The sequence below is a fragment of the Echiichthys vipera genome (assembly GCF_963691815.1).
Source record: "Echiichthys vipera genome assembly, chromosome: 1".
NCBI lineage: Eukaryota > Metazoa > Chordata > Actinopteri > Perciformes > Trachinidae > Echiichthys > Echiichthys vipera.
The window spans coordinates 2563909-2575991 of NC_139826.1; the positions used below are offsets into that span (position 1 = coordinate 2563909).

Here is a 12083-nt window from a genome sequence, read left to right on the forward strand (position 1 = left end):
GAGGAGGAGGAGGAAGCCAGCTGTAGCAAAGATGGTTGACGTTGGAAAGAGTCTTCAGTACGATAAGTAACTTTGGAGTCGATACGGTTTGCTCCGCAGCACGGCAGACCCCCGTTGGTGTCCTGAACAGACAGACAGAGACAGACAGGCAGGCGGACATGGATGACGTGGAGATTGAAGATGTCGATGACGGGCACTCCCCGTACCAACCGGAGAAGCCTATCAGAAACCAGGATCTGACGTCCCTCAGCCTAACCGGTAACTTTAACGTGGCGCCACGATGACGTCAGCTTGTTTCACGGTGGATTCCATTGATTTAACTAACCGGACTGGTGTCTGGTGTTAGCATGTTGCTAGTAAACACTGATTACGCATCAGCCAGTGACGTATGCGGGGCAGAACATACGTCATCAACTAATTTAGCGGTGTCACGATTCGATTCTACTTTCGATTTTAAGGAGATCGGGCACAACATTGTGTGTGTGTATGGTAATGTTGGTGGGTCTTCTTTTATTAAAACTAAAAAACCCAGTGTTGGTTGACCAACAGTGAGCTGGTCTGATGCCAATCTGATGCCGGTCTGATGCCAGGCTGATGCCGGTCTGATGCCAGGCTGATGCTGGTCTGATGCCGGGGTTCGTGTTGACTGAGTTAAAAGCTGAGGAGCAGATTAAAGACCTGGAACATGTGTGAGTGTGGTCCATGTTTTTAGTAATGTCCAAAAGGGGCTGGCAGGCGCTTCCACCCCTCCCTTTGCTTTCAACACAAACTGGAGTGGATCCAGTGTGTGTGCGACCCAGCAGGTCACATCCCACCCGGCCATGCACTTGCACAGACCAGATGTCAAGGCCACTGCTCTGTAGTCTTCACTGGTTTCTCACACGGCTCTGGTTTGATCTTGGTCCATTCTGACTCACTCTCTTCCACTGTTCACTAACTGGAGTGGGTTTCTTACACATAACTCTGTTGCCATGGATTTTCCAGAGATTCTTTATGAGGTTATGGGGTGCAGATATGCAGAAGTCATTCAAACCTGTGGCCTCTACACTTCCTGTTAATTTTTGAATCCTAGAGATCTTCTCTTCTGACACAGTGGTTACTGTATATTGTTATTAAGATATGTAATGACCTATATCGTGATAGATTTGTGTAATCGCCTAGCCCTAATATCCCATATATCTAATTCAATTCAATTCAATTCAATTCAATTTTATTGGTAGTGTCAAATCATAACAAAAGTTATCTTAGGACATTTTGCAGAGTAGGTAAAGACCACACTCTATGACTTATTTATGATTTACATATACCCAACAATTCCCCCATTGAGTACGGTGGCAACGAAAACCTTCCCTATAACAGGCAGGAACGTGGGACAGACCCAGCTCTGTGGAGGGTGGCCATCTGTATCTGTAAATGCCAATGTCACTGAGGGGACATTTCAACATTATATTCATTCATGTAAGGAGCCTGAACTCCTCCTGGTTTTATTAATGACATCAATAATTGTGATAATCTCACGTTCTCTTTTTGAACCCATACTTCTCTGTCATCCCAGTTCCTTTTTAGTGACATGATCAGGGTTAATACGCCCTCATTGTAAATGCATATGGAGCTAAGTTCTCTTGAAAGATGACCCATGCTGTGTTTGCTCTTGCCCCCACAGTGGGAGAGCTTCTCGCCCAGTATGGATGGTACCTGCTGGTTGTGACTGTTCTGGTCTATCTGCTCATCCAGCACTTGAGCAGGAGGAGATCCAGCCAGAGCCGCCACAGCTCAGCCCCACTAACACCGCAAGGTCAGAAACAGCACCTCCCACTACATCCCTGCTACACTGTTCCCAAGACAAGGCTACATCAGTCAAATCGGAGTCAGTGGATCCAACACAATCACATATTGTATCCCACTACATATAGTCGTTACAAAAAATCTGATACATGCAGGTAGTGCCTACTGCAGCACCAGTCTGTTACCCCTGTTACAAAGCCTCTTAAATGCAGGGTTGCGCTTTTATTATTATTCGGGAATGCCGGCGTTGAAGTCACGACTGGGTCAGTTTTTATGGCGCCTTAGCTAGGTCTGTGTGAATGACCAAAAAGCTGGCTTTAATTTATTCTGCCACTGTTGTGTAATCTCTGTGTGGAAAACCCTTATCTAACAAGTCACTGATTATCAAAAGTAAGTGAGGAAAAGGTTTCTGGAAAGAGACATGTGACTGTGTTGTTGTGCCTCGTCAATAAAAGCTCTATCCAGTTCTATCTTGATACAATAATACTACCATTCCATTCCATATGTATGTCTATCAATGCCATTCAGATGTGTGAGTAACTGTGTCAGAATAGAGACACCAAATGCTTCTGTATGCAGGGCTCCAGACTCACTTTGTTACATTGGTTTCACAGGTGAACCTAACTTTTCCATAAAGTGCACCCAATTTTTTTCACTGCGCAAGTTGGTGCCGCAATAATACATTTTAAGCATTGCTTTTTTTGTCAGCTCTCATACACATTGGTCATTTGACAGATCAGGGTTTCAGAGTCTGAAACACGCAGCCCCCTTAGTTCACTTGCTTAGTTTGTTATCCATCCCATAGACTTGCAATTAGTAAGTCAAGATAGCCTTATATTGCTGTTTGACATAACTTCAGACTATAAAATCCATAAAGACGGTCTGCCCTCAGGTATTTATTAGTTTCTGTCTCTGGGCAAGTTTAAAAAAAACAGCGACATTTCCTATAACTACTGTGTCTCTGACCTCTCTATGAAACCTCTATGTGATAACTACTGAAAGAACTAAGGCCGTATTTTGTCACTGAGCCTCCCCTCAAACTGTTTGGAGCCCCTGGAGAGGTAAGTGCCACTGCTCACATAAGTGAAGCTAAATGTCATGTTTGTTTGTTTGGTGAAGAGGCTGATTTAGTGGCTAGAAGACAGGAAGCCATGGAAGCAGCTCGCATGAAGATGCAACAGGAGCTTGATGCCAAAGCCGATCTCTTCAGAGAGAAGCAGAGACAGGTGCAGTAGTGAAGGGACATGTTGAGAATTGTTTTTCCATGATGTCACACCTGAACTGAATATGTGATGCATTTTGTTGAACAGCAACAAGAAGAGAAGAGGAGGCAGAAAATAGAGATATGGGAGAGCATGCAACAGGGAAAGAGTTCCAAAGGAAGTGCACAACCTTCTCAGGTGAGTTTACCTTTGTCTCTCTCGCTGGTGTGGACACAATTTAAAATGACATGAACATTAATTTTCATTTATTTGTTTTAAAATCATTTTACAGAGGTGTGTGTGTGTGTGTGTGTGTGTGTGTGCGCGCGCGCCACTCATTTAACAAGCCTGTGCACAGATCATTTTCTGCACTGTGTTCTTCTTCACCATTGGATAAAAGTGTCTACTCTACTTCACCGTGTTGTTGTGGCGTCTGTACGACCACACCTCACATCCCGCTGAGAGCTACATCCAATCAGCATCCGGGCTCTCTGTTTGGTGACTCTCTGAGATCACCTGTGCGTTTATGTCTAAATGATCACACAACCGTTGTTACTGACATGCGTCTCTGTTTTAGACAGTGATTTGATCCGAGGTTGTAAAGGCTGTTAACTGAGGCTAACCACATTCACACAGATGAGTGTGGTCCTGGTCTAGTCCTCGCTGTAGTATCTGATGAATGCTTCTCACTGCAGGCCACTGGAGAGGCCAGCTCATCAACAACAGTGTTGAAACCAAAGGCGGACAAGAAGCCACTTCGCAGCGCAGGTATGTCCTACTCTGAAGCACAGTCGGCACACACTGTAGCTTTAAACGGGTGCTGCTTGAGTTTTTTTAAATATCTACATAATCTACACAAAGCATATGTTACCACAGGATGTGTTGAACCAGAGTCTAAATAAAGCTCATTCTCCTTTACAGTCACTTGGCAGGTCACACTTCAAGTCAAATTCCGGCGCGAAATCAGTCGCTAACAGCCTAGCTGTGCTAGCCATGGCTAACAGTGATTAGCTCAGGGCAGCACGGTGAAGGTATACAAACGTCTTTTTTAACCACTAATACTGCTCAAAATAACAGCAAACCTCTGCAGCAGCATGAGAAGAGTCCCTACACATACAGACAGTGAAAATAATTGTCAGTGGCCGCCCTATCACAAGTGAGGAAGTCAGAAAACTTACACTGAGTTACCTCGGTCAGAGAGGCTCAACTAAGCTGAACTGACCAGCGTAGCAAAAAAGAACGCTCTCCTTCCATTTGAATTAGAAAAATGAAATCTCATCTCAAAGCACTGTGATGTGTTTTACTCTGCTGATTGGTGACCCCATAAAGGTATATATTTATGACTAACTATAATTATGATTTCACAGTTTTATCAAAATCACAATATCGACTAGTGCAATACACAAATTGCAAGGAGAACAATACTTGTTAAAGGCCAAACTGGTCTCAAAGTCCCATCCTGACTGAAGTATTGCTGACAGAGATGTCCCAGCCTACAATTGGTATTCTACAGGCTTAAGAAATCTTTGTTTGATACTGATCCTCACAAAAATCTCTCCATGATCATTTTGATATAGTCTTCAATGAAAATGAACAATATCGTAATCATATCGCAGTTGCAATATCAAAATAACTGCAATTAGATCTTTTGCTCATATGGTGCAGCCCTATTTCACACATAAACAGCGTGTTATCCCCAGACTCACTGCCATGGCAGGGGTCCAGTCCTTGGCTCAGCAGCACTCTGCATCCTGCTGTTCTGTGTTTCAGACTACAATCCCCTGGCTGGACAGGGAGGAGGCTCCTGCTCCTGGAGGCCTGGCAGGAGAGGCCCGTCATCTGGTGGATGAGGTTAAAGAAGGTCAGAGACGTTGGTCTATGTGACCTTTGACCTCTGACATCCTGATGTGCACGCTCACTGACTGAACCAAGCTGACAATATCACCGATCCACACTTTGTTCAAATGTTTGCTTCAACGTGTATACAGCTGCCCTTCTGTTTGATTTGATCCTTCTTCTCTGATCCCTCTGCATCCCTGTGATTATCATAAATCATGCTGTTTAGGGATAAATACATTTTGGGATTGAAAGCTTGTAATGATGCCATTCCTGTAAGCGGTGTGTTACCAGCAGGTGTGGCTGATGAACTTCAGTCAGTGTGGGGTTTTTTTTGCACATATTTTGTTTTGTTTCTGGATGTGTTCCTCCGTAGCTATAGATTTGATATTCATACAGCAACCGTAGCTGGTGGACATATGGTCAATAAGCTCAAATTTGGAACCATCAAAATGTAAGGAGGATATGCCAATGTTTTTATGCAATAAAGATATGATCATATGTGGGCTTTTGTATTTGTCCAGCAGTGAATCCACTACCACCTGAAGGTGCAGCGTGCTGGGTGCAGCTTCTAGAAACTTTATCTATACAGGAAGTGTAATGTTAATATCAACAAATGTCATACATACAACATCAAAAGAAGACGAGTCAGTTACCAAACATGTGCGTGCGTGTGTGCGTGCGCGCGCGCGCGTCCGTGTGTGTAAAAAAAACCTTCAACTTCTCTGGAAACATAACCAACACAACGTATGGGAGTTGCTGTAGACGGCTTAGACCACATGGTGGCGCTCAAGACCAGAGCGGACTGAGTAATGCTACGTTCAACTGCGTTCAATTCTGTATAGCTCATAAAAAAGGCCAAATATACCACACGTTATTAGCTTTATTATGTAGATAAAATGTATATGTATATTGTTACACGTTAACACTACACTTCTTAGGTGTTTCCCAGGACTTGTTTCTAATGTTCTCAGTTATGTTCTTTGCAGCTTTATTTTAAATTCTGGACTTAGTGAAGCACTGAGCGACCATAATAAATTCTAGTGTCATACTAATACTTAAAGTGAGAATAGTAATTAATGTTAATGGTTATAGGCATGAGTCACAACATAACCATTTATCATATATATATATATATATATATATATATATATATATATATATATATATATATATATTGGGGTTATTATAAAAGCGTTTAGATCAGATAAACCCAAGCGTATAGACAACTAACCTCACGCTACAAATGGGTTCAGTATTACTGTGTGTGGGATTTCCCCATAAGACCTGAACTCAGCATTGTTCGATCAAATTTTCAGGGGGGAAGTTAACTACGACTCCCATGGTGCATTTCGGTAATCTAATCACAGAGTTTACAATTCTGTCCCGTAGGCCGCAGACGATTTGACGTATGGTTATATCAATTCACTTTTAATTTCAGGGTCATTTTGGAATAACTATGGTGTGGTAGTTTGTTAACAATTGCGTCAACTAAGAGTTTTGACTTCGCTACAACTGTGAATGGCACCTCGGACTGGATTCTTCTTCATGGCAACGGCGACAGAGGCTCTTGGGTATTGTAGTATTTAGAGCCGCACGCCAGCCCAAATTGACGGATGAGAGCAATTTTTCCGCAACAACGTTGAAATGATTGAAGCAGGTGGTCCTCCCGTATAACATCGACACATTGTCCAGGGGATCACTGTCTCCATATTACGCGACGTTGAGGATACTGACAGAAAAAAAAAGAAAATAAATTGAAACACAGTACTTCCGTCCCCTCCCACTTCGAAGGCATTCATCACACAGCCAGTCAAAGCACGTCTACGGAAAGGCCGTTGGGTCAAACCACTGATCCCTTCGCGATCAGCGATCTCGACAGTCCGACATTCTTCCAATGGTGAGATAAAAGCGAGAATGGGGCCGCTATTCAAGGCAAAGAGGAAAACGGCTGCATGTGGGGATCGGCGCTGAAGTTTGCCGATGGTCGACGGTGACGGACAGCTCGATGAGAGGAAGCAGCGGCAGAGAAGGGTTCAGGTGGCGGCTTCAAGGAGACTGCTGTGATGCTACGTGGGCAACTGGAAGAAAAGGGCTTTTCTGCTGTGAGAGAGTGTGTGTGAGCCTGGTTGGCTGGAGACACGGGAGTCCTACCGATCCGCTTTTGTTGTTTTATTTCTTTCTTTTTGTCTTTATTGGTTTGCTTTTACAGAAGCGCTGTTTTTAGGACCCAGCGAGGATATTCAGTGAGCTGGCGAAGTTTTGGGGAATGGCAGGTCGAAGCCGAAGAGCATGGTTTAGTGTTCTGTTGGGACTGGTTGTCGGGTTCACGCTGGCTTCCAGACTCATCTTACCCAAGGCGACCGAGCTGAAGAAAGCGGGCCAGAAGCGAAAGGCGAACCCTGCCGGCTGTGGCTTGAACGGGGCTCAAAGAAATGAATACGGCGGAGTACTATGGCCACCGCAAGATAACGGTTCACCGGCGACCGACAAGCCTGGCTCCCGGTCCAGTAATTTCCTGTTCGTCGGTGTCATGACTGCCCAGAAGTACCTTAAGAGCCGAGCTGTGGCGGCACACAGGTACGTGACGTGTCAGACAACAATGCTGCTTTCCACACACACATTTGGCGCATTTGACCTATATGGAAGCTAATGGTCCACCAGTCCTCCTTTAAGACTGCAGCCTTCTTATAAGCTTACCTGGAGGAACACGGACCGACACAGGCCTGCATACAACACAACAGTACGAGGGTAGATAGCAGCGGTCATTTCTGCCCGTTTTCTGCGCTCGGTCTTTGTTCCACTGATAGCTAGCACCCGACCCAGGGTTTGCTTTCCAAGAGGATCCAGGAGAAAACACCTAAATGCACCAACTTAGCTGCTGCGTGCTCGGGCTAGTGTATGTGGTCATTTACTGAAATGATGTTCCTTTTATATCCCCAGCTCTGGCTTTAAGGTAATCTAATCACCACTGTCATCATATTATGCCTCTTCATTGAAGCTATGTTAACCCTGACCCATGTTTTTTTCATGGCTACACCCTTCTATCAAATGGACATATTCTACATGTCTGCTGCAGTCTACACACACGTCTCCAAACTTCATCCAGGCAGGTTCGGTTACTTTGAGCAAGCACTGAACCTAATGTTTATTTACACCACCAATCAGTCTGTTGATTATTCCTCCACTTATTCCATTCACCATTTATCTCACAGAATATCAGAAACTGGAACAATGTTATGATCCAAGAGTCTGAACCTTCAAATGTCATGTTTTGTCCAACTGTCCAAAATCTAAATATGTTCAGCCCGAATGTTTACCAACTTGATTCATTGACTGGTTGTTTCAGTCCTAGGCTCTATCCAGCTCTGTGGGTTTGAACAGTGAGTTTGCACTGACGGACCCACTGGCATGTCAGTGGGGTTTGAGAGGTTATTAAGCTTGAAGTGTCATCTGTTCCAGGGAACGTAAGGCATTCTGTCGGGTCTGCTAGTTCTGCACGAGGTCTCCGGGGCTACCGAGACAGTATGCCAACCAGGCCTTCTCAAACCTTTTCATTTCAACAGTCCCCTGACAGAATCCCATCAGAGATCTGTCTGAGTGCTGGCGTTTCCTCACCGCACTACACACACAGTCATATTCAGTCAGAACTCGATTTGTTATTTCCACTGAACAACTCCTGGGACCTCAGACAGAGCGTGTGGCTCTGATGATTCTGAATGTAGTCATTGTTGAATTCGGAAATTTGGGGTGCACCGATCTGAGACTTGTATAGATTCAATACACACTCATCGCTGGATTGGGTGGTGTAACAGCCAATTACTTTCTTAATTAATCGTTTTGTAGTTTGGTCAATAAAATGTCTGAAATTGTTAAAGTGTGGATCAGTGTTTCTCAAAGCCCAAGATGATGTCCTCAAATGTATTGTTTTGTCCACAACTGAATTTACTCAAACCCATTGTTTGAATTCAATACTTGACAACTAATCGATTATTTGAGTTTTTAAGAGCACGTTGTACACTGATTTGCATATTGCGGAAGTCATTGCGCGTTTGTTTGCATAAATCTTAGTGGTGTGATGTGCTAATGCTTTATAATGTCAGAGAAAATCCTGTATGTTACATACTGATGTCTTAATTCCTGTTATTAGCTGCTGCATTTTATAGGATTACACTTGAGTTGTAATAACTCTGGCCTGATTTGGCTGATGTGATCTCATCACAGGATGGTCTATAGTTCCTTTTTAATTTAGAAGATTCTTTTTTTTACCATGCTGCTGGTGCACAATTTTTATTGTTTAAATGTTAAATAACAATTCCGTTAATGTATGCGTTCATTTGTGGTTTGTTTTACAAAGTTTTTAAAGCGATGTTTAAGTGGAGCCCGAGGTTGCCTTCTACATAAAGAATGATCCCTGTCACAGTAAGGATTCAGCCTAGTAATGAAACAACGGTAACAGATCGCTACTCTGTATCAGTCCAAACCCAGTTATACAGAAAAAAGGCCTTATATGTCCAACTGCCATGAAAAGTGTTCTAATGTGCAACTAAAATGATATTCCTTCCTGTCTATGCGAAGTAGATCTTAAAATCTTCTCACACTGTAGAAAATGTGTTTAGCAGGCTAGTTTTTATTTTATTGGAGGTTAAAGTTTATGAATAATTAGGGGCGTGGCCTCTTGAGTGACAGTTAGCCTCTGACCCTCACTTCTCCTCGGAGGTAAACGTCAGCCAGATGGACGTATCTCCCTCCCCCCAACGTCACATACATGTCCTTTTTTGGTAAGAGGATATGAGGCGGAGTCCAAGTCTGACAAGATGGTAACTCCCGTAGGCGAGGATGATTGGATCAAGTTGAGAGACTGGACCTCGGTGGAGAGGCTAGGTCCAGTTGGAGCCCTTTGGACTGTGCTGTAAATGAGCAGTCCATCCGTAGTCAGTGGATGCGTTGTTTATTCTGTTAAAACAAGACACTGTTAAACCTAGTTCTTCTTTTAATTCCATTTCAAAAGCCCCATACCTGGAATGACTGTTAGGCTTCAACTGAATTATTTTGTGAGCCAAGAGGAAATATAGCACTTTTCTCCATCGCAGACATGCTTGCAATATTTGTGGCAATTGTGAATGCACTGAATGAAAGTAGTTCTCTTAAAACATTAGTTCACCCACCACATGCAATGAACCATAGTGATGAATATCCGTTCTTAATTAAAGGACACATTCTGCTTTTGGTGGCACTTCAGTAGAGGAACCATCACACATCAGTTTCATGTTAAAGGGGACCTATTCTGCATTTTGGTCATATGTATTGTATAGTGTTACAGTGTCAGATGTTCATATCAAACGTGGTCAAAGCTTCCAATAATCTGGCCCAGATTTCAGACCGCTCTGAACGCTCCGTTTCCAACCGCGTTCTCGGCTCAAGGTGACGTCAATATAATAATGATATGGTCATCTGATCCAGGAGTACTACTGCACTGTTTACATTACGTACACAGCTGAAACAACATTGACTGATAACAAGCTCATACTAAGTCAAATTTCTAATGTGAAAATCTGATGCAAAATATTTTGAGGGAATGTAATGTGAAGATTGCAGCTTTGTTTTGACATCAAAAATCATCATAAACATTTTTTTATCTCCATAATTTCCCCTGAAACTGTTCTGTTCATTTTGCACTTAAGTTAATAAAATGAGAAAATACCCCAGTACATTTTATTTTTCAAGCATTTCATTCAAAAGAGTATTCAGGCTTTTCAATGTGTTTTTTTCATATAGACTATGAAATTACCACAAAATAGGAAAGGTTATGTCTATTGTCTGTTGTTTTACTGTACTTGACACACATCAAATAAGCCAATGAGACAGATTTTTCCGTGTAACAACTTTTCACGGAGAAATCCCAGAGTTGCCAACAGTCATTAACAGCTGGAAGTGGCTAACAGTGATTAGCTTGGGGTAGTATGGTGAAGGCATTCAAACGTCTTTTATAACCACTAATACTGCTCAAAATAACAGCAAACCTCTGCAGCAGCACGAGAAGAGTCCCTACACAGGAAACAACAACATAGTTAGAGAAGCCAGAGCGCCCGTCCGTCCGTGCGTGCGTCCGTCCGTCCGTCCGTCCGTGTCCCTCTTGCTTGTTCTTTGACCTTTCTGTCATTCCTTCCATCTCTTTCTGTTTGTGTGCAGGACGTGGGCACAGACGATTCCAGGTCATGTGGAGTTCTTCTCCAGTGAGGGCTCTGACACCTCCATACCCATTCCCATAGTGGCTCTGAAGAATGTGGACGACTCGTACCCGCCGCAGAAAAAGTCCTTTATGATGCTCAAGTACATGCACGACCATTACCTGGACAAGTACGAGTGGTTCATGAGGGCCGATGACGATGTCTACATAAAGAGTGAGAAGCTCGAGGGCTTCCTGCGCAGCCTCAACAGTAGTGATGCCATCTTCCTGGGCCAAACTGGCATGGGAGCCCGGGACGAGCTGGGGAAATTGGCCCTGGAGCCCGGAGAGAACTTCTGCATGGGGGGGCCAGGGGTCATCATGAGCCGCGAGGTCCTCAAGAGGATGGTGCCCCACATCCGAGAGTGTCTACAGGAGATGTACACCACCCATGAGGACGTGGAGGTGGGCCGGTGTGTCAGGAGGTTTGCCGGGGTCCAGTGCGTCTGGTCCTATGAGGTGAGACGCTTTCATTTTGTGTTCCTATCAGATTTTTTATACCATTGGCACAGAACCCCTCTAGATGGAAGACTTAAGGACCCTTATATAGAAAAATATGGAATGACTTTAACAAATCAAAAATCTTTCTCGATAATTTCTCGATAACGGCAGCCCAGGCCGGCGCAGTAATCCCCTGTTAACACCGACACGTCCAGCAGGTGTGAGCGAGCATCTATCATTTTTGTGGCCTGTGCTTTAAATCTTTTAACCTCAGTAGCACCAGTGCAGTGTGAACAGCCCTGAACATGACAAGGGGAAAGATATAGGCTAAAAAAAAACAGGGCTCAAGTTAAAGCCCACGACTAACTCACTCTAATCATACTTTAACTGTTGTTTAGGTGGGTACATTTGTGTCTGTTTGAGTGGGATAAGAGAACAGAGACGTGTAATTGCGCTGTGAGCACCACAGGGTCGCCCTGATCCTTGTCTGTGTGCTGGCCCTGACCCGTCGGCTGTTCTTTGACCTGGAACACTCTCACAGCATTCCATTGGCCGGTACACTGTCCTGCCTGCACTGCTGTGTGATGTTT

At 43.9% G+C, this 12083-nt stretch overlaps 2 protein-coding genes across 2 annotated transcripts in view; both read left to right on the forward strand.

Moving 5' to 3' along the window:
* On the forward strand, positions 1-5324 carry selenos (selenoprotein S). Its single transcript, XM_083916539.1, has 6 exons — positions 1-258; positions 1664-1795; positions 2905-3011; positions 3096-3185; positions 3683-3755; positions 4758-5324. Exons 1-6 carry the CDS (start codon positions 159-161, stop codon positions 4835-4837), a joined length of 582 nt encoding a protein of 193 aa, XP_083772665.1. The 5' UTR covers positions 1-158; the 3' UTR covers positions 4838-5324.
* Positions 5325-6729: 1405 nt separating this feature from the next.
* chsy1 (chondroitin sulfate synthase 1) overlaps positions 6730-12083 on the forward strand; it is a 52944-nt gene continuing 47590 nt past the window's right edge. Inside the window, exons 1-2 of the mRNA XM_083915562.1 lie at positions 6730-7403; positions 11016-11511. Coding sequence (XP_083771688.1) covers positions 7093-7403; positions 11016-11511 — 807 coding nt within the window. The 5' untranslated portion in view covers positions 6730-7092. The remainder of the gene's footprint in view (positions 7404-11015; positions 11512-12083) is intronic.